Source organism: Watersipora subatra, chromosome 5 (genome assembly GCF_963576615.1).
Source record: "Watersipora subatra chromosome 5, tzWatSuba1.1, whole genome shotgun sequence".
Lineage (NCBI taxonomy): Eukaryota > Metazoa > Bryozoa > Gymnolaemata > Cheilostomatida > Watersiporidae > Watersipora > Watersipora subatra.
This window is the reverse complement of record NC_088712.1, coordinates 21,770,156-21,794,167: the sequence shown is the minus strand read 5'-3', so window position 1 is coordinate 21,794,167 and position 24,012 is coordinate 21,770,156. Positions and strand designations below refer to the sequence as shown.

The window sequence follows — 24,012 nt, the reverse complement described above, 5'->3', positions numbered from 1 at the left end:
ATACTTGCCTTAAAAGAATATGGTTTAGTGTTTGCTAAGTTCTTTGTGTCAATTCTCAGGTAACTGATAAAATTATTACTGTTTTGAAAGCAATTCACTGTAACTGCAGGTGTAGAAATCTCGAAGTTTGTGGGTATGTGTGTGTGCGCGTGCGTGCGTGCATGTGTGTGTGTGTGTGTGTGCGTGCGTGCGTGCGTGCGTGCGTGTGTGCGTGTGTGTGTGTGTCAGTGTTCGAGATATAGTTATTAAAATTTAGGATTGAATTATTTGTTTTATGCTGGATTTGATCTTAGATCCTCCCATTTTCCAAGCCAATATTGTCCCAATCAAGATAAGCGAGATTGAATGAATCATTGGGTGACTTATGCTGCTATTTAAGTAAAATTTGCATACCGCTCTGCATGGCACAAAGTCATATAATGCTTGCTCTTGCGGTGTTATTAGTACACGCCCCAACTAGCCATTGGCTATAGACTAGGCTAATGGCAAATGGACGGCAACCACATTACCTGTCCCGGTTTGTATGCTGATTTTAAAGACTCGTGCAATGTTTGGCATTCCGCTAGCATCTATATATAAAACTAGATGTACTAACCGGCATTGCCCGGGTAATAAAAAAGTTGTTGGATCACAAATTGACTTGTATTTAACATATACCAACGTTTGCCATTTTTACTTTAAAACTACATATCATGAGGGAAGTGTTTTGTGTAGTTGAAATAAATTAGGAGATAAACAATAAAAAACAACGTAAAGGTTTTCAAAATTTGTCAAACAACTGTGCCTTTCAAGCTTGTTGCATGGCATATTGCCATCGGAAAATTCCACTAAGCTAGGTAATAAGGTTAGGCTTCTAATGACCTTAAGCAATGACTTTAATGCTGGAATGAGGATCAACAGACCAGCATATATACAGACATACTGTGAAAAATACATATATAGATGAATGTATGTGTGTGCGCATGTGAGTGTGCTTGTGTGTGCGTGTCGGTTTGTTTAGCTATAGCTATAAAGATCTAGGAATGAAATATCTGTTTAATGCTAGATATGATCTCACAGCCCTCCCTTCAACAGGCAAATATTTTACCAAATAAGCAACGCGAGACGTTGTGTGCATCTCACTCTATGTGAGATGCATTGAATTTTGAGGCAATATGAGCTGTTATGTCAGTCAATATAGGCATAGCATTCTTTGTTGCTCAATGTGACTATAGCTTGTTCTCTTGGTTTATATTGGTAAGTTTAGTGCTACCGATAGTAGCATAATCAAATTTTTTTTGGCAATTTGTCAGGCTAATGGCAAGTGGCTGGCAACTAAATTACTTGTACCTGTTTGTAAGCTGGTTTTTAATACCCGTGCAACGTCGTCAGGCATTTGGCTAGTACATATAGTTGTAAGTAAATATATAAGTATAATTATATCCACTTATTGCAAAACTTTCAGATAGAATGAAGCTAGTCAAAATACCATAAGAATAATATGATATGTAAATCAAGCATGTTGTGACAACTTTCAATAGAGGTTAATAAAATGACCAGGTCACCATCTGATTGTAGGTTGGCTAGTTGCCAATAAAGCAAAATATGGGTATGAAGCTGATCCACACAAGTTCTGCTTCAGCAAACATCAAGTCTTAGAGTCATTCATATGCCAACTTCAGCTCTACGAGTTTCACAGTAAGACATTGTGGGGTACCGAGTTTCAGGGATTTTAGCAAGTGTATGAATAGGGGAGGCGGAGGCGGTCTTAACCACACCCCATGGGGAGCCCTATCTATTATAATGATTTGCTTTCTGATTCATCTCCAGTTTCTGTGCGTTCCGAGTCTTTGGCTAGCAAAGGGTGTGTCGGTCTCTATCAGGTCTTCTCTTTACAGGTATTATATTCTCTAGACTTGTTGCATCTGCTTACCATAAAACCTCTAATTGAACGCCTCCTCCGTTCAACCACCACATGGATGTTCTATAATATTTAAAAACCAATAAAAACAAGTGTCCAATAGAAAAAGATTCTACAAAGTCATATTAATAATGACTCAGTTACATCAATTACAATTAGTTCTTTTCATTGTTCCGTTCATATCAAAGTCTATTTTCCAACTTTAAATCATTTCAGTTTTTTGCTAAAATGCTAAAGCAACACCAAAGACATAATTAATAACCATGTCAAGCTAATAACAGTCCATTGTTTACTTTGACATATTTAAAAACAGTTTATATTCACGATGGCATATGGAATGACTCACTTTAGGCTAAAGGTTGTGCTGCATGAGTGTGCACATTTCTAAAATTGAGAATCATTTGTGCGAAATGCAACCAGCAAAGTTTTGATCTGCACAAAAGTAGTTTAGATATTATTATCAACTAATTAAGCGGTGTAAAAAATGAGCTGAAATCATGAAACATTGTGGATGGTATTGTGCAGCTACAAAATTGTTTGTTTCATCGGAAGCAACAATCAGAACACAACTGGCTGTCCTAAAGAACACAAAAGTGTCCTAGGGTACTTTTGAGGTCACTTTTCAAGTCAGTGTACAATAACAATAACATTGCTCTATTTAATGACCTCATCTTCTTATTCATTGCTAGTTGATTAGTCTATAAGCACTGCTTTAATTGAACTACTGGTTAGTTTGATTGTTTATCTGTTCATTACATGTTAATTGATTGCTTGTTAGTTGTTTGCTTGTTAGTTGTTTGCTTGTTAGTTGTTTGCTTGTTAGTTATTTGCTTGTTAGTTATTTGCTTGTTAGTTGTTTGTTTGTTAGTTATTTGCTTGTTAGTTGTTTGCTTGTTAGTTGTTTGCTTGTTAGTTGTTTGCTTGTTAGTTGTTTGCTTGTTAGTTGTTTGCTTGTTAGTTATTTGCTTGTTAGTTGTTTGCTTGTTAGTTATTTACTTGTTAGTTGTTTGCTTGTTAGTTGTTTGCTTGTTAGTTGTTTGCTTGTTAGTTGTCTGCTTGCTAGTTATTTGCTTGTTAGTTATTTACTTGTTAGTTGTTTGCTTGTTAGTTGTTTGCTTGTTAGTTGTTTGCTTGTTAGTTGTCTGCTTGTTAGTTATTTGCTTGTTAGTTGTTTGCTTGTTAGTTGTTTGCTTGTTAGTTGTCTGCTTGTTAGTTATTTGCTTGTTAGTTGTTTGCTTGTTAGTTGTTTGCTTGTTAGTTGTCTGATTGTTAGTTATTTGCTTGTTAGTTGTCTGCTTGTTAGTTATTTGCTTGTTAGTTGTTTGCTTGTTAGTTATTTACTTGTTAGTTGTTGGCTTGTTAGTTGTTTGCTTGTTAGTTGCTTGTTAGTTGCTTGCTAGTTGTTTGCTTGTTAGTTGTTTAGTGGATATCCTCTGATTGATGATCTCAATGAATTCTTCTGTCCTTTGCTTAGCTCTACACGAGTACGGGTACCACCGGTAGTTGCCGGCAGCATCGCAATAGTTTTGTGCTGTTCAAATTTCGCAAAAGGCTGCTGGCAAAACCTTCCTGAAATGCGATGTACGGGTGAAGGTCACCATTATAGAAACGACATGGCTAGCGAACACTTTATTTGATTACGCGGTTATGTTTAGCAATGCATCTTTTATGTGAACATACGCCTCCGAGCCTAACCTCACAAAAGTTTGCTGCGCAAGTTACCGCCGGAGTATCGCAATCGATATAGGAACCAGGCTTAAGCCTGGTGATAATCTTGCACAGCAAAAAACTTGTGACGCTGAACTCGGCGGTTTCTCTCTACATAAAACCGCTTTGCTAATAATGCAGTTTTATTAGCAATGCAATTATTTATTCATTAAAATCTTTAGCATTACTTTTAAAACATTCATGCGACATGCCATTTTACAATGATCCTCACTTGTACAGTACATTTTGGGAAAGTTCGTTTTGCAACTTGTCGCAATAGTTGCAAGTTGAACTCTTGCGCTGACCGCCGAAATAGCCTGCTCAAAGTCTTACATTGCCCCATTGATAGCCATACAGTGCTGTCGAATGTGCTTGCAGCAAATATGGGAACCAGTTTGGAGGGTCAGCATGCCCTGGTTCTATCTATCAGCCCAGATGTAGTGGTGTGGTAGGCAATAGCAATCAGCGAACCCATGTATTCATTATTGGATAATGTATTTTTGGATTGTTGAATTTTCAAGTGTGATACAACATTAAAAGAGAAAGATATAACATCTTTGATTAAGAAACTCTCAAATAATTCTTAAAACTTGCATATACACAGTGTATTTGATTACAACCGAGAACATTCTCATATAAATATCCATACTAAAGAATAAAATAGGTTGTACGACCAGGGAGACAAATCCTAGTATTCCAGTGCGATTATCCTAATTGTCTTGAAATTATTATATTAGTACTTGTATGGCCCTGGCAATAACTTAACTCGATCCATTGTTTATCTATTAAAACTATGTTTCTGAATTTCTTTGTAAGAATAGGTGAAACTAAAGGTGCAATGATAACAATAGTTCATGGCTAAGCTCTCTTTCCCATCTCAAGCCTAATTAAAACCATGACATTGCATGCAACCAGTCCTATTGTCGATCTGGCAGATTGCCAGCATAGGCTCCTTTCCAGGGTCATTATATAGAGCTCTTTTTTATGAAAACAGCAACAAGGCTTAGCAAGGCTACAGTCAACACCTGGCAACCTAATACATTGATTTATTATTCATATATAAAATACTTCTAAAGCAAAATTTAAGGAAGGCCTAAAAACAAAACTAACATTATAGGTTAATTATAGTTTTTATTTTCTACTCTTGGTCTTTTCTTCCACTTTGCATCTCCTGGCGGTGCTGCCGAGCACGGTATTTCTCTGTAGTAGATGGCGGCTCAGTGGAGAAAGCTGCATCTCTACGAATGTTGGCTGCGCTGCCAGGGAGCGATATGGGGCAGAAGTGGATGGCTCAGAAGCATATGGCCGAGCGTAAGACTATGAAGACTTGGCCTTTGAGTCAGCTCTGTTGCGCCTCGCATTTTCATATGGCTATGTAGTGTGTTAAGTCTCAAATAGAGACTCAGCTGCTAGTCATTTGTAATAATGTCTCTCCACATGTCTTTACATAACGACCTTTATTCTCGTGACATTGACTGTAGTCTCTGGTATTATGAGTTCATCTGGTAGAAGATGACCTCCCTGCTGTCATATTTAGGAAGGAGTAAGGTGGAGCCTGACAGCTCCAAGGAGAGCGCACTACCTCCAGCTATATCATCATGTGCCATCTGAGAGACTATTTTCCCTACAATATATAATAATAAATACACAGTCAGACTTCCACATATAAATATTAGCTCTACATGGACACTGCTGTCAGGCAGCTCTTCTTGATAGAAACATAAAATAAACATGGAAGCACCACCAAAGCTGACACAAAATCTTATGGAAAATTTCTAAGCTGTAGATGCTTGGCTCTCTCATAAACCAATAATAACCACTGCACCACGGAATGACACAAGGGCAGGGCAGCAGGCCCTCCCCTAGAATGATACGAGCATCTCTATATTTATCTCAGGTGTGATAAGAGCTGGGAATGCTATTTTATAACACACAGTACACTCACAAGTGCACTCAGAAGTACTTGATTAGGAAGAACAGAGTACAGGATTTCTACAGCAAAATAAAATTCATCACTGCTATCTTACATAATGATAAGGTACTGATAGACACTTTCTTGTTATTAATATAACACACTGCTTTAGTAGTTTTCATCTTATTTTTCATTAAAAATTATGACAAATTCTGTAAAAAATCAGTTTCGTGTTACGAGCCTTTCAATAATTTTTAAAACAATTTCATCCAAATTTGCCTACAATGTGAACTCAGACTACCTTTCGCGAGAGCTCAGTCTATCAACCAATTTTGCTAGTCATATTTAAACTGTACAAATATTTGGCATGCTTCCTTATAACCATGTACACAATTTAACTATAATGTATTCCTGCATAATATCAATACATATTATAATAACCCTGCATCATGCTAATAACTAACCTGTAGTAGAATTAATAATGTATTTAGTATTGTTGTCGTATGCAGCCAGTAGAACATATTCACCGTAGCTGACCAGCCCTCTAGGGTACTTCACTTCAGTGAGAGTCCACATGACTTCATGGGTGGCCGTGTCTATTTTAAATACTTTGGAATGTTTGTAGGATGATAAGATGAGAGATGAGCTATCAGGGGCGCACATGGTGACATTGCTGCTATCAGTGAGAGGAGGACAGGGAATATGATGTAGAACTTGACCATCTAAGGAGTAGGTAGTGATCCTGCTGTTGGGTGGGTCAGCGATAAGAACCTTGTCTTTAATTATCACCAGCATGTCAGACCAGGAGCCATGATTAGGATGCTCCCAGCTGGTGATGAGTTCCCCTTCCATGCTGTAGACACTGACTGTAAGAGGACAAGTATCAGACAGAGTGTAGAGCCTGTCCTTGTAGCAAGTGACAGACTCTACTGGACAGGAGGTGCAGATGAACTTGTTGGTGATGTTATTATCAATGTCTACTCTGCTGACTGTGTTATCCAATAGTCCAATATAAGTGTTACCCTTATAGTGGCAGATGGAGATGGGACGGGATGGCAGTTGTACGCTGGACAGTCTGGTGAGGGACTTGGGGAGTTTAACAGGTGGAGCTTTTTGTTCTTCAATAGTGATGTCAGGAGAGGAGATAATTTCTAGCTCAATATCTCTTCTCTCACCTGTAGAATATAGAGTGTACATGTGAGTAACAACAGTTATTAAATATTTTATACAGAAATATTGAATTTGAGAGAAAGATATTAGCTCAGAGAAATCAAGTTTCATGTTTTATTGCATCTTCACATTCCTCTGTAGGTTATATTTACACAATAAAAAACTCAGAGTCAGCCAATATGACAGCGCTGCCATACAATGATGTACAACTATAAACTAATAATTAGTTATATAATACTAATATCAACTGCTATCAGCAGTGTCCAATATTAAGCAATGTTATAATGATTACTTGGAAGCGTGCCAACCTGGTTCTTTTTACCCAGCTATTTCTCACCTAAACACCAGACTGTTAACTATTGATATGGCTAAAGGTGCTCTATTATTCCATGTAACAATGATAATTATTATGTGAATATGTTGATGGCAGCTCATACAGTAGGACCTGGTTGGGCAGCATAAAGTATAAAATACACTGAGACTGCACATTATTGACAATGAAACAACAAAACTCAGTTATTTGCTACATAAGCTATATTTTAATCACTGGACCTGAGGCTAACTGATCAGTCTTAGTAAACCAAATACAGTGAAACATGGATAACTCGCCCTCGGATATAGCGAACACATGGTTAACTCGACTGGATTTGCTTGGTCCGCTCCCACGCAATGATAAATGGCTCTATATAACTCGAACTCAGCACTGTTAATTCGAACTGTTTTTTGCCCAACGGCTACCGAAAATCGCTTTAGAAAATCACTTTATTTCAAGCCATAGAGGTAAACCTCAACTTTTCGTAATTCATAAGCGTCGTTACTACCTCCATCGGCAAAATATTTTTGTCAACGACTGTTCTAAAGGTTTGGTGAAATTTGATTTATACGTACTACTATACGATGAATAGCACGGGCTAGCCGGGTCACGGGCGCAAGGATTTTCGCCACGCACATACAAAACAAAAACAGCATGTTGTTTTTGTTTTGTATTTGCGTGGCGAAAATCCTTGAGTGCGTGACCCGACGTGGATTCCGAGTTGAATCAACGTCGGAATGTTGAATGTTTAAAACGTCTTAAAAATTGTAATTAAACGTATACGTTGTCTTAGCGAAAAAAACTATTCATCGTTTGACCTAAACACAGAATACGTGTGTACATTCAATAAGTATCCATTCAAAAAACGTTAGTGATATACAATGTACCGTTAAACCTCGTAAAACTTTTAATTGAACTGCCTCCGAGTGTTGCTCTTAACGAATGCCAGGTAAAGTAAGGTCATCTTTGGATAAACTTCAAGAAAAATCGGCAAAATTGATCGTTGGTAAAACGCTCAAAAGAAAAAGATGTCTTTTCTTTTGAGCATTTCAACAACGATCAAGTTTTGCCAATGTCAATCTAAAAACGTCCTGGCAATAACATCACCTCAAACAACAAACCAATCTCAAGTGATAGAAAAATCTCTATACTTTTTGATAAAAAACGTTTTAAACTTTACATTAGAAGCATTTAATTTGAAACAAGCCATTTGTGCTTTTGATTTATATTATAGTTTGTATATGTTCATGTATCTACTAATAAATAAGTAAATACATGGACTTGTGACAGTGCTCTGATAACTTGAACACTCTGATAATTCGAACACTTTTGCTCGGTCCCTTGAAGTTTGAGTTATCCGAGTTTCACTGTAACTTGTCGATCAATTGTCAACAAAGAAACGGAGGGTAATAATTATTAATATGGTTTATGACTGAAGAATCTTTAAATATTAGACTTAAAGTTCATCACACCCAATTTTGACCCTACTTCCCAGAAGTTATTTTGCAGACCCTTATAAAACAGGAATTTACCTCAAAATTGAAAATAGGGTTTTGTTAAGTAAGATCTGTAATTTCAACGCTTCAGAACATTTAAACGGATTCCTAAACTCTCACAATTACTATACATGTATGTACATGTACGCGTCCCTCATTGTACATGCAGTACACTTGTATAGTAAAATGCATATACAATGATCCATAAAGGCCAGTTCACACTAAATCAGCGTATGAGATAGTAAAGGCATCAAAGACTGATGCCTTACCAAGGATATGTCAGGAACAATTGCAGCTGTCAAAGTTGCCCCATATTTTGCTAAACATCTATGACAGCCTGCAACATGTGCAACAATCACTGTTCACTATGTATTAACAGTGATTGACTGTCATGGATTGTGTAGTCTACAGTATAGTTGCTGTAGGACTAGTATTTCATCACTTCAGCCACTACATTGTGTAATGTAAACATTATGTCAGGGAATATTCATGTTGATGTAAATACTAAAGTGCTAGAGAAAGTGTGAATAATCTTACAACAAATGATCACCATGTAGTGTAGGATTAACACAGACAAACTGTGATACAGTGTGAACCATTTCACCGCTAATAGCCTGTGATGCTGTCGTCGATGCTTTGCGATGTATATGGGGACCAGGCTTTACGCACTACTTGATTCCATTTGTCAGGTTACTTTTTATTAATGCATAAACTGCAGAAGCATTTCAGTTAGTAGTATCCAAGGCTATGTTCACAACTTTAACCCTTTGAACCCTGGCTGTTCTTCAATGTGTGTCAGTAACTATGGGAAAATTTTCCAACGATCTGAAGTTTTTAAACTTTTATTAAGTATATTCAAATGTACTCATAATACAATGGTATTTGGTAAAACACTAGTAAAAAAAAAGTCGAGCGACCCACAGTAAATTTCATCATACTAAAAAGTGGTACTACACCATTATTAGGGCGAAAAATATAAAAGTCAACACGGTTTTAAAAAAATTAAAAACTTTAAACTAAAGCAAGGTGTCATATTGTGCCTTATCAATGGCATGTGTTACAAAATGTGCTTGCTGATTGGGTACTTGTTTACTGTACTGTAAATTGCTGCACGCGTACCACATTCCAGTCAAAGGTGAGAATACTCATTGACTGACTGCCTTTTAAGGTAGGGCCACACGAGACAAAATTCTCGTGAAATTGGCGAAATTTGGACGAAACGATTCGTACGAATTGACGTTTGGACGAATTCGTCCATCGTTGGTTGCGCACGATGAACGAATCCTGAATTGGACGAAACATCTGAAATTCCTACGAATCGTTGTTTGATTGGTCGGTTGAAAAGGTTAGTTGAATGTTGAAGGCCGTTTTCTTTTGCGCATGTTTGGTCAGATCTAAAAAAGATAACGATTTGCGAGTTTCTAGCCCGCAGTTCCTAACTCGGTTTGAAAACTGTGTACTGTGTTGGCGATTATATGTAATCAGTAGTACCATGGACGTAATGGATTTATTTAATAGAAATATAACTGTTTTGTAGCTAGACTAATATTTGCTGAAAAGTCAGGTTCAAATTTGTATTGTAATTAGAAGAAAAAGTAAAACGGTTTTGTGGGCAAGCCAAAACCTGCTGTAGTCATACAAAATAACCGTTTTGCAATGTAGTACATACATAATAGTTCGTAATAATATTATCAATGTACAAGCTCTATTCAAAAGTATACTAAAACCATTTAAAACAACAGCCTACTACAACTACTCAGTGCAGCTAGCATTAGCAGTTTTGTAGTTGCGAAGAAACGACCTTATTAACGCACAGTTATATTGTAGGCGCCGAAATTAATTTACGTGTACATTCCGCAACCGATTTAGGAATTGCGGCTAAAAACTCACAAATCGTTATCTTTTTTAGATCTGACCCGCATGTTTGTACTGAAGCAAATGATTGAAACGGAATCGGCTTCAATTAATCACCGCGTTATGATTGGCTAGTTGAAAGTTAGTTTCGTACGAATCTGTGGTGGGGAAACTCTGTGTGGCAGGTCAGAAATTTCGTACGAATGGAATTTCCCAGATTAATTGAAATTACACGATACGTGTGGCCCCGCCTTTAGTCAGCCAAAGCACGAGTGTAATGAGGGATACACAGAGTACATTTGTCAAATGACTATTGTGGCTGGGTTATACTAAAATGATTTTTGTGAAAATGATGGGTGTGGCTTATATATGCTGTAATCCTGTAACTCAAAAATAACCTCCAGAGTTCGGTATGAGGCTTATACATGATGGCAGCATTTTCACTAGGATTTACAGCACCAAAACAAGATTTACCTCAAGGATTTATAGCCCGAACACGCTATCGCTCAAATTGACTATTAGCGATGCGATAGACCACAATGATGGACTGCTATGACGTCATTCTGCGATGAGCGGCGTACACAATCACTATGTTTCCATGGTGCGCAGTACTGCGAAGCAGCCCCCCCCCTCCGAAGTCGAGGGGATTGTACGTTTCCATGCTGCGCAGTGGTTTTCAGAATTTCAGCAAATTAGCCAGAGAAGAGAAATTGTATAAATCAAATCGCCTGATGGAGAAATAGAATCGATCACGGATACCGAACGTCATAAACGGTCTTTTTATGATTCTGTCGTCATTATACTTTTATTCACAATACACATTCACAAGGTTTTACAAACCTTAACACACTTTTTACAAAATAATATATTTTTAATAAGTATTTTTAAGTAATATATTATTTATACGTTAATTTAGGACTTGCCACCTATTTTTCGAAATGTGTTGGGATCGATAACAAAGTCCAGGAAAGTAATCACCTCATCATCCTCGTGAATGCAGACCATAATTAAATTTAGGTGAAAGAAGATCGGAAGAATAAAAAAACAAGATTAGCAGGACAACCTTTGTACTAGTGTATGGCCTTCGAAGAATCCGTATCCACGGCATGAGAGCTATGCGCAGCCACTGCGCAGTCGCTGTTTCTTTGCTGCAAATTTGCACTGGCTTCGCACTGATCAGTGCGCAGTGATTTCAGTGCGAAGACGCCGTTTCCATGATTCGGAGATAGCGCAACTCCGAAGCACTGCGCATCATGGAAACATAGTGATTCATTGCTGGCGACGATGCGATGGACTTTTAACATGTTGAACTGACACCGATGACAGCAACTATTAGCATATTGATCAGCATCAGATCCAATCTCAACAGTTATGAAGATTTGTGTCAATTAATAGTTGTAAGCATGGCGAAGAACTACGCTCATGATGAATTGCGTAATCAGATAATTAAAGATAACATAAGGACTTGTGATATCACTGATGCAATTTAGTAATTTCTAATTGGCTGTTGGTTAGCGATCACCTACAGCTCATCAATCAAAGTATGTACACCTTATCGTTAGTGATGACATACAAACAGCTAGTCGTTGTAGTCCATCGCACAGCTAAACGTTGATTTGAGCGATAGTGTGTACAGGATTTTACACACGGATCTACCAAAAATATTATTCTGAATGACTTTTAATAGATTCCAATTTATATTAATGACTTCTCTGTATATTTACTCAAAGAAATATGTTTGTACATATGTGAAAAGCTGTTTGTGTCAATGAAACCCTTTTGTCTTCATCAATCGAAAGCCAATCATGAATGCAACCAGCACGTATTGGAAATTAATAAGGTAGAGTGGAGATGGTAAAATCTATTATTTCAACCAAATACAGACACGCCAGTTCTTCCTCCACTGATTATAACCAAAATGTCTGTTTATAAACGACGCATCCACAAGGTATCACCAAAACATTGCAAATGCATTAACAATGTAAGCAATTCATTTTGATGGCATATGAATCGCTAGTCTTCACATGATACTATCACAGAATGACACTTGATAACAGCTAATCTCTGGATTAACCAGAGTGTTTAATAAAAAGCTTAGGTAAAGGGACGGCTGCATAGCCCCGTGTTGCATGTGATTACCACTTCATGCAGAATCGATGTTAGTAAAAGTTACCTGAGCTACTTGTAAATATTGTACTTGTATACTGTACAGTGGACCCCCAACATACACATTCAATTAGTTCTAGTGGCAAATTATAGACAAATACCGATACTTTCTGATAAAACTTATTAAACATTCATGTAAGTTCATCTTTAAGGGAAAAAGGTAAATAATTGCTTGTATTGCTTTGATATTTGATTGAATGAAATGGCAAGTTATTTGGTTACTATTCACCAAAAGTCTTTTTGGTGATAAGAGAAATGTCTTATATAAAGGTAGAAAGGTAGTAATAGCAATAGGAAATCACAACCTTCTGAAATAGAACTACCTTCAATCAAAGATCTAACCTTACAATCATTTAGCTTCCAGCAAACCCTAAAATGCTGACTCCATATGTCATTTGCTAACTAAAGTGGTGTAAACCTTATTAGGAGACATGCAGTGTGTCCAACCCTTTATGAGAGTAAAAAACATCCATTTATAGTTATTCATACCCGTCTGCTTTAACTGTAGCTGATCTGTGAGTTTGAGTTTTGGTAAATCTTCTTTAGCAATTCTGTCCAACTCTGCCTTCAATTCTTTGAATCCTCTCACAATCGCAGCCTAAACATAGAGTGAGTTTAACAGAAAAACTCATGAAAAATGACTATTAAAATTTGAGTGTTGTGTTAATAACTAAGGGTAATTTGATTGCACACAGTCATGTCTCTAGATAGGAGTGCCCCAACATATGATATAATAGAGATGCGATCAGCATTTCGAACAAGTTTCTTCATGTAAATATGAGTAATCTTCCACATACAAGCAAACGACCAAATTCTCGAAGGCCAATATATGACCAAGTGCAGTCATATTTTAACTGACGAGCGCCCAACATACGAGAAACTTGAGATACAAGACAGCTTTAAGGCAAGTTTCAGCACTAACATACAAGCTTTGTTTGAGATATGAGCACGCGAGTCGGTGGTCAAGTATGTCATGGTATGTTTTATAAGAACAACATCACTGAGTAGTTTTCAACTGCATTTTTCAGTGCAGAATTATGTGCATTAAAAGTACTGTGGGCAGACCAAAAGTTAACCGGTACAATGAAGGATAATGCAAAGAAAAGCGAATAATAACAAGTAATATTAAACGTGAAACTATTGAAAAACATGCGAAATTTACGATTGAGCTAGCTCAGCAATATGACAGAAATACATTCACAAATATTAAACAGCATGCATTTAGTTTGCAAAACGAGTAACCATAGTTTATAAACATCGCAGCGATCTTTACGGTCGGCAGCAATTTTCATGACAGCTGATGGATAGACTGCTCGGGCTTTAGATATAAGACCAACAATTGGCCGGCGACAGCGTAACTGAGACGATGCTATGTGACAAGGCTGGTGCCATCTAAAAAGACTACAAAATAGAAACTCGGAGAAGTTGGCTAGTGGTCGTGCATTAGCCGTTGTGACGACACTCGTGTTCGTCCTTATTTCAACATGTTAAAAGGGCAACAAAAGCAACCGTCCTCAGGTAGGTTTGAGATACTGTGAGATACCCAAAGTTTTGAGATACTTGAAAGCCAAAAAAATCACTTATTCCATTATTGAAAAGCTAAAGGCTATATTTTTGTCATTTATTTATGTTTTTTGATGCTTATGTTTTTTCTAGCTATAAAGCTAAAAAACTGCTAAATAAATGAAATCACATTCTGTACTCATAGGTCTGATCTCAAGTTACGAATAAACTACTACCGTTATTCAAACACTGGAAGGAATCCGTATTTTAAACCTTTGAAATAACAACATTGTAAGCTTCAAGTTACTGAGAAAAATAACAAAAAGGTAACTAAAAGTTTTTCTCAAAAATAACTTGTTTTATGTATTCTCTCTCTTGCTAAGCGGCTTTATTAAAATATATACACTAGACAAGCATTAGTACATAGTGGTATAAAATATATAAATTACACCAGCACTAGTACAAAAGTATACAAAAATATACATACTACACAACCACTAGTACACAATGCTATACCAAAATATATACACTACACAAGCATTAGTACACACAGGTATACCGGAATATATATATATATATATATAATATGTATGAGTGGAACTTCGCTATATAAATTAAACATGTTATTACTAGTAGTTTCATCTGGTACAAAAAGTATCACACTCTTCAGATAAAATGTCCGTTTTTCGAATCTACTTTGTATATATATATATGTATATATATATACAGTGAAACTCGGATAACTCAAACTTCAAGGGACCGAGCAAAAGTGTTCGAATTATCAGAGTGTTCAAGTTATCAGAGCACTGTCACAAGTTCATGTATTTACTTATTTATTAGTAGATACATGAACATATACAAACTATAATATAAATCAAAAGCACAAATGGCTTGTTTCAAATTAAATGCTTCTAATGTAAAGCTTAAAACGTTTTTATCAAAAAGTATAGAGATTTTTCTATCACTTGAGATTGGTTTGTTGTTTGAGGTGATGTTATTGCCAGGACATTTTTTAGATTGACATTGGCAAAACTTGATCGTTGCTGAAATGCTCAAAAGAAAAGACATCTTTTTTTTTTGAGCGTTTTACCCACGATCAATTTTGCTGATTGTTCTAGAAGTTTATGCAAAGATTACCTTACTTTACCTGGCATTCGGTAAGAGCAACACTCCGAGGCAGTTCAATTAAAAGTTTTACGAGGTTTTTCGGTACATTGTATATCACTAACGTTTCTTGAATGGATACTTATTGAATGTACACATGTATTCTGTGTTTAGGTCAAACGATGAATAGTTTTTTTAGCTAAGACAACGTATACGTTTAATTACTTACAATTTTTAAGACGTTTTAAACATTCAACATTCCGACGTTGAATCAACACGGACTCGACGTCGGAAAACTATTCATCACGGGTTAGTCGGGTCACGCGCTCAAGGATTTTCGCCACGCAAATACAAAACAAAAACAACATGCCGTTTTTGTTTTGTATGTGCGTGGCGAAAATCCGTGCGCCTGTGACCCGGCTAGCCCGTGCTATTCATCGTGTAGCAGTATAAATCAAATTTCACCAAACCTTTAGAACAGTCGTTGACAAAAATATTTGCCGATGGAGGTAGTAACGACGCTTATGAATTACGAAAAGTTGAGGTTTACCTCTATGGCTTGGAATAAAGTGATTTTCTAAAGCGATAGCAACCGTTTCGGTAGCCGTTGGGCAAAAAACAGTTCGAATTAACAGTGTTGAGTTAGAGTTATATAGAGCCATTTATCATTGCGTGGGAACGGACCAAGCAAATCCAGTCGAGTTAACCATGTGTTCGCTATATCCGAGGGCGAGTTATCCATGTTTCACTGTATGTATAATATATATATGTGTATATATATATATATATGTATATATACATAATATATATACAATACATATATTTTTTCATCATCATCAGGGCGTAGGTCTGTTGTAAGAGCAATCGGCTGCTCTTACAACGGACCTACGCCCTGATGATGAGGAAATTGACTGGCACACGAAACCTCTTCATGGTGCTTACCACCAACAAATATCTAAGGATGGCGATCTTCACCAGACATATATGTGGCTGAACAAAGGCAACCTAATGGCCAATACAGAGTCGCTAATCATGGCAGCCCAAGAGCAAGTGCTCCCAACAAGGCAACTCCAAACGAAAATCTATCACACTGGAGACGATCCTAGATGCAGACTGTGCAAAGATGCACCTGAGACCATCCAACACATCATCAGTGGATGCAAGCAGCTAGCAGGGAACGCATATACTGAGCGACATAATCATGTCGCAGGTGTTGTGTATAGAAGTCCATGTGATGAGTATGGCCTTAATAAACCACAACACTGGTGGGAAGCTCCTAGTAAGGTCAATGAAAATGACCGCGCTAAGATCCTCTGGGACTTCTACATCCAAACTGACAAGCATGTCCTAGCAAATCAACCAGATATAGTGGTGGTAGACAAGGAGAACAAGAGAGCTACTATAATAGATATAGCAGTACCCAATGACTACAATATAGCCAGCAAAGAAAAAGAAAAGGTAGAGAGATATCTCCCTCTTGGAGAAGAAATTGAAAAATGCTGGAATGTAAGAACAGCTGTAATCCCAGTAGTCATTGGGGCACTGGGCGCAATAACACTGGCGCATAAAATGTGGCTTGCCCAAATACCAACAACAATCAACTCAGGTGAGTTGCAGAAAAGTGCGCTATTGGGAACAGCTAAGATCTTGAGGCGAGTGCTCAAACTCTCAGGTCTCTGGTAGGAGACCCGAGTTAGAGCAGAATTTACCACCCATACGGGGTATCCGGGGTGAGGAAACAATTTATATATATATATATATATACTAGACAAGCACTAGTACACACAGATAAACCAAAATATATACATTACACGAGCACTTGTACACAGATGTATACCAGAATACATACCCTACACAAGCACTAGTACTCATATAGTATACCAAATTATATACTACACAAACACTAGAACACAGCTACACCAAATTATATACACTACCCGTAAGTCATCAAGCTCAAGCCACGCGGCTTGTGCTCACGAACAGATGACTCACGAAGGAAAAAATAACCCTCCAACAAGCTGTCTGTGGTATCTAGCCACCCTTACTAACAAGCCACATATGCCCACAGATCGCCGCTAACAACTGAGGTTTTGTTGTCCTTGACCACTTCGGGAGTGAAAGTATTAAGACGGGTTTTGCTATACCCCCGTCCTCTTGAATGAAAAAACAGGCTACATCAGTACATGTGAAAATAATTTTCTTGTACTTCCAAGGTCGAATTAAAATTCCTGAATCTTTGAATCAGGAACTTAATTGCCATGTCTCAGCTAGATTTTTATTGTGCTGTTAGAGGACTTATAGGCTACACTGTAGGTTTTTCGTGAAGGTTTAGCACTAGTGGACATGGTTGTATCAAGTTAATGAGTTCAGTCTTGCAGGTACACACAGGTATATCTGAACATATACACTACACAAGTGCCAGCACTAGTACACACATGTATACCAAAATATATACGTACTACACCAGCACTAGTACAGACATATATACCATAATATATAGACTGCACCAGCACTAGTACACACATGTATACAAAAATATATACATACTACACCAGCACTAGTACAAACATATATACCATAATATATAGACTGCACCAGCACTAGTACACACATGTATACCAAAATATATACATACTACACCAGCACTAGTACAAACATATATACCATAATATATACACTACACCAGCACTAGTACACACATCTATACCAAAATATATACGCTACACAAGTACTAGTACACATGAATACTAAAATATATACACCACATGACCACTAGTACACAAGTATGCCGAAATATATACACTACATAAACACTAGTACACACAGGTATACAAAAGTAAATATAGCGCACAAGTGCTACTTCACAAAAGTATACTAAAATATACACTAGACAATCACAAGTACACGGAGGTATACTATAATATATACACTACACAAGCACTAGTACACACAGGTATACCAGAATATATATATACACTGCAAAAGCACTACTACGCACAGGTATACCAAAATATATACCCCACACAAGCACACATATGTATACCCATATATCCACAATACCCTCACAAACTCACATACAAGAGATCCTGAACATTAATGAACTACTGAGTAGCAACCCTGGCTAAAAGCTTACCGGGGGATGGCTCTTAGTCCCAGTTTCTAGCAACTCCTTATTGGTTCTTAGGCTATTCCACTGCTTGAGCAGCTCGTCTTCTATGAAGTCAGCAATTTTAGTCTGTGACTGCTGTCGGTTTTCCAGCACATGTTTCTCCAGTGTGTCATATTTAAGTTTAATCTCATTCAACTGTAACAGGAAATAGAAGTGTAAATGGAAATAATAGAAAAGCTAACATTCAGGAGTTGTAGTCTCTTTCTTTCACTAAAACTAATGCTTGAATATCATAGAAACTATTTGGATATAAAGTTAGGAAGAACATTAGCTGAAGGAAGTTGCAGCCTCTTTCATATTACATCAAATTGTAGCCTTTTTCTCATATTACTGGAATGCCAGTATGTCACATCAACTAGTTGGGTATAACGAAAGAAGGCAGCCGAGGTATTTCAACAGAACAATAATTTCAAACCTGACTGTCTCTTGTATTATGGATTAGTAGAAGCATGGCTTGTGTTTCATCATCAAAGTCTGCCTGTACTTGGGATACTTCCTTGAATAGTTTTTCGTATTCCTCATCCTTGGTTGTACTCTCTTCTGTTAGTGCGGTATCCAACAGGGAGGCTGCCAGATCTTCCAGCAACTGGAAGTCATGTGGTCCACCTGTGCAAGATTACCTTGACAGTAATCAATTGCTTATGAATTTTCCTACTAAATATTTCCATATTTATCCAGTCTACTTCAGTATGTAAATATCATCCTGCTATCTAATGTACATACAGTGTTTACTCAATAAACTTACCTTTCTCACATTTAGATGAATCTGCTACACATTTCATACAACTGATGGTATGGCAGACTTTACATCCAAACACCAGTGGCTGATTCTCATGTTTTGTACATATATCTGGCTTATGTTGGCTCTCCCCTGACATATACTGGTTCATGGAGACTGTATGATGATTATCTAGCAATACATCATGTTGCTGAAAGAAAGACAACAAGGTTCAAGTAGAATTCCTGTCATAGTAATTGGTGAAGCGAGTGAAAAGATTCAAGAGAATGCTGCCAGGCTTGCGGTATGGCAGATTACCATATGTTGATGTTAAGGGGGCTTTTAGACTTTCTACATTTATAAAGGTAAAAGTTGGGCTCCACATGAGATAACAACCAAGTCAGGTATGGTCAGTTGAGAGCGGATATGAGCATGTATAGTGATGCATTCTTAAAAGCTATTATAGTGTTACTATCAGCCTCAAAACCCAGAGCTGCAATATTGTACAGCAAAACATTGCAATTTGAGACTCAGCAGGTTGACTTGGTGAAAAGTAGCATTACAAGTAATAGCCTGACCCAACCGCTACAGAGAGTGAAGATCATATAGAATATGACTGTTTTCAACAGAAGACAGAAGTCAATAAGATTGATTCTTGTAACAGTTTTGAACTGACAAAAACATGTTGATGCATTCTGAACAAGTCTGCTTTTAATATAAAATACTGCCTACATATTATACTTGCAGTTACATGGAATGCTAGAGCATGCACTTACTAGTGAATCACCTGCTCTACCACTGATCAATGTAATCTCAGACAAGAGTCACTGTGATTTACAAAAGGGACAGGAAGATGAGAAAAGGTTATTTTGATAGTAAACCTCTGGTAGTCTGATATGCCTCAGATTGTTTCCTATCGAAATCAGGGTTTGAGGCCTACTAAAGGCAGATTGCTTAGCCTGAGCTCTGAAGCTCTAGTGCTAAACGATAAGCATCTAGATTCTAGAAGCGGCACCCACATTCCATTACCTTAATGCTATATATAGGCTAAGTAAATATTTAAAGAGAGATGCACTGCAGCTGGTTGACACAAGTAAACAACTGACTATTATATCTGAAGAGTAACAGAGGTAAATGGCAGTAACTATGCTGACATGTAAAATAAACCTGCATGTGACAAGCTGAATTTTGAAGCTATGAATTGCAACAACAGCACCAAATTCAACTATATGTCTGACATACCTCCAGGTGCTCTTTACAGAACTTTTTAGAACAAGCTGCACAGTAAGATAAGGCGAGACGGTTGCGTTGTCCCTTCTTTACGCAAGCATCGCACAACTTCGCAGCATCAACATCCAAGTCAGCCAATGATTCGGGTGACATTTTATACACCTTCCTAAAAATCATGGTTTATACATAACAAAATCTAATAATATGTACATTTAATTTTTTTTCATAATTCCCCTACTATTAATGATGGATCTGTTAGTCACCTTAAATGAGTATCAAATAAAGCTGATTTTAGACAAGTATCGTTGTGGAAATTGCAATTCGTCCAATGATGACTACTCATTCCAATGAATCAAATGTACATAAAGTCTTTCAAGAAATGTAGAAACATCATTTATTGGTCAATTATGAAGGTGTGTGATCACGTAGAATTAATGTTCTCGTCACCTAATATTAAAATATCTGAGAGACAACTTTAATAAGAATGGCCTTCTAAAACAATAGCAGGACCCAATGGATGAATGATTCTTACCAACTTATTCCCAGCCATATTAATTATTTATACTGCAAACATCACAAGACATTGGAATATTACTTACCCACAGCTTTGAAGGCCGCACCAGCAAATCTTGTTCTTTTCGTAGTGTGATGTGAGGCACGGCATACAGTGAATGTGGCCGCAAGGAAGCTGTTTTGGATCAACAATTTTCTCATTCCTCTGGCCACAGAATTCACACTCTATATCATGATGTGCAGAAGCCATTGCTTCAATGAAATGACAAAAATATATAATAAGAATAAAGTTTAAAGATTTATATTGAACCTACAGAGTAACACACTAACCGTTACATATACATATAAAGTGATAACGGTATGGCTGCTGTACTGACTAGCCATTGCCTAAATGTGAGGAACATTATTTACTGCCACTTATTACTTACAATGCATCATGAAAAGCATTTTAAAAAGCAGGTAAAATGAGATTATTACTTGCAAAAAAGTGGAGCTCTGTTATGACTTGTTTTCCTGCAGTTAAAAAGATGATGATTGGTTTACCCCGTGACAAGACAAACTGAATGGCCCAAATATCACAAGTCTTCAAAAACTACCAATTTCTCAAAAATGAGGCCGATCTAGAAAATTGACTGCTATGTTCACACTTTTCCACATAATACTGTAATATACACCTAAAGCCGAGGCAGTGGTTTATTAGTAAAGCAAAGTTTACTGTTAATGACAACTATGCTTAGAATAAGTTTATTATATTGTTAGCTGACTGGTAGGAATGTAATCATACCATGGTTTATATTGAATCTTCTCATTGCTTAAATTGCCTTCAAGTCTATCTCAACTACTAGTATACAGCGCTGTAATAAATAGTCATAACAAAGAGTAGGCCTACTGCGATAAAAAAAATCTAATTAGGCTTCATATCACACCTCGCAAACCTTTTGTAGTCCACAATAGTTTGCCAAGATATTAACCACACTTATATGCTCTGAGGCAATTCATCGGGAGTATCGTGTATTACATTATGCAATCGAGCAAATAAAGATAACTTCAGGCAGTTCGGTATCGGTATCGGTATAAATAGATCCTGCAGATATTCATATGAATATATTGTGCAGGCCTCAAGTTTGTACAATCAAAAGTATAGACTAAAATTACAACCTCAAAAACAAAAAATAAAAAAGCTTATTGTATGACATATATATCTCCGAGTTTCATATCTCGTATAGTTCTCGGAAGGAAGCTATTATGGTACTTGTTGTTATTTGTACAGTTCTACAGTTCTCACTAAAGCTAGTCATTGGTTCAGACACAATCAGCTCTACCTAAAAATAATAATTAGTTCAATTGAAATGCCCTTAAGATATCAAATGAGAAGTCTCCAATGAACCATATATTTTCGATATCACAGTTTGATTCATGCACGGGCGTTTGCCAACACTGTCAGCAAGCCAAATCGATCGTAAATGGCCGGTCCACGTTAACACTGATTAAACATTAGGTGAATATATGACAAAGTGAGTTTAGTGCACGTTCCATTGCGTAAACAAGCTCTATTAGTTGTATATAATGAAATTTTTCAGCTTAGCATACAATGAAACATAATACTCACCATAAAAATCTCCAAAAGTTAAATAATTGCGACCAAAGATAATTGTGAGCGGACTAGGAAGTTACCGGTGAGCCGCACCCTTATGCGCGCGCATGTCACTGCGCATTAGCAGTTTTCGGCAATCATGTTTTGATAGTGATTAATCACTGTAGCGAAGCATTATAATTTCTGTCAAGCGGAAACGGTGTCGACATCGTTGGGTGAACGATTTTATAAGAGCACACAACTACTAATTTTACAACCTCACAGTTTGATCAGAGTGGATCAGAAATAAAGGAAACGTTGTATGAAAATCAATGAAAGTATTTATTTAGTCATCGCGCTTTTCTGAACATCGAGTAATGTCAAACGTAGTAAGATGACTGGTACATGGAGCCGTAAATCATAATATTTGGTGAAGATGTTTGCTACGCAGGAAACAATTAAAGTCCGAAATTTATAAATTATAATGGAATCGTCAGTATGCATAGCAATGTTCTCACAACTTTCATGGGCTGCGTGTTGTGGCGGTCTTATACGTGGATTCTTTTGGAATTTACAGTCGAGCTAAAATAGGTTTTTGCGAGTTCTATAAACGTAAACTGTTTTGTTACGGTGCCTACGAAAAGTATGCAGATATAATGCTGGTTGCTGTTGACATACGGTGGTTGTTGAAATATGCATTTATTTGTTATCACGTTTTAGGTAAGTTTTAGTGCTGCATATCTGTTAATATTTTTATGGTTGTTTTTCCCTCTCGCGGTTTCATTTTATACCGGCAAATAATATTTACCGGTACAAAATAAAATACAAAATTATTCTGTCTTTAAGCTAGTATGTTATTAGTTAGTTTTTGCGGAGGTAATACAAGCAAACGGTCGAATCAATCTGTTTTGAGCTTTTTTGCTAGCTGTGTTTGGCAGAAAGGTTATTAGATATGATCGTTGTCAAAGATCTGCATAACTATTTTTACAGAGCTTTTACGTCTACAGTTTCTTTAAACAATACTTATTTCAGCCCTCAAACTTGCTTATTACATATGTTATTTTTTATGTTTCAGCATTATTAAATTAGTCAGACTATTCATTAGTTTTTTCAGTTGGACTATATTTTTGTGTTGATCTTTTTTGTACACTGCTTTTTAGTTAGTTTACTAGCAGGGTACCTTGTGGAAAACATTGAAAAATATAACTATTGATTACCACAATAAAGATTGCTTAAATATGTATATAATAACTACTCAGTGAGTGTGAGCTCAGAATTAAAGTAGCTGTATTTGTGTATATGTTCCCAGTTGTGGAAGCATAAATTGTATACATAGTAATTAGTTTTGACTGGTTTAAAAGACACTTATAATCAGCAGTGTACGGGGCTGGACAGTAACAGTGGACGGAGTTTAAAATGACATGGCAATTTTTGAATTTTATGTCAAATTTTCTATATTGCAGATTTATGAAGCACTGTAAGCAGTAGAATGTGCTCTTTCAACTGATATGCATTTTATTGACAGAAACTAAGGCTAAACTCTACAATAAGCTTTTTATTGACACCCTGTCATAATACAAACCGAAAGAAAACCGCAAAAATTCGACCCTTACGACCTCTTTATTTGCATAATAAATGACTCCTTATCGGACGATATCAAATGTAATCCATATACCAAATGAGA

The 24,012-nt window shown here is 36.9% G+C and overlaps 1 protein-coding gene across 1 annotated transcript; it reads right to left on the bottom strand.

The window, feature by feature from the left end:
- Positions 1-4,112: 4,112 nt before the first annotated feature.
- Positions 4,113-22,432, bottom strand: LOC137397201 (uncharacterized). Its single transcript, XM_068083488.1, has 9 exons — positions 22,365-22,432; positions 20,842-21,007; positions 20,255-20,408; positions 19,040-19,223; positions 18,710-18,900; positions 18,259-18,429; positions 13,008-13,116; positions 5,984-6,694; positions 4,113-5,231 (listed from the first exon to the last, which is right to left on the bottom strand). The coding sequence occupies exons 2-9, from the start codon at positions 21,003-21,005 to the stop codon at positions 5,098-5,100; spliced, it is 1,818 nt and encodes a 605-aa protein (XP_067939589.1). The 5' UTR covers positions 21,006-21,007; positions 22,365-22,432; the 3' UTR covers positions 4,113-5,097.
- Between the last annotated feature and the right edge of the window lie 1,580 nt (positions 22,433-24,012).

Coding starts and splice junctions, on each gene's coding strand:
- LOC137397201 (XM_068083488.1), bottom strand. CDS start 21,005: ATGGCTTCTGCACATCATGATATAGAGTGTGAATTCTGTGGCCAGAGG. Junction 20,409..20,841: donor TGCGGCCTTCAAAGCTGTGG/GTAAGTAATATT, acceptor CATGATTTTTAG/GAAGGTGTATAAAATGTCAC. Junction 5,232..5,983: donor CATTATTAATTCTACTACAG/GTTAGTTATTAG, acceptor TATATATTGTAG/GGAAAATAGTCTCTCAGATG.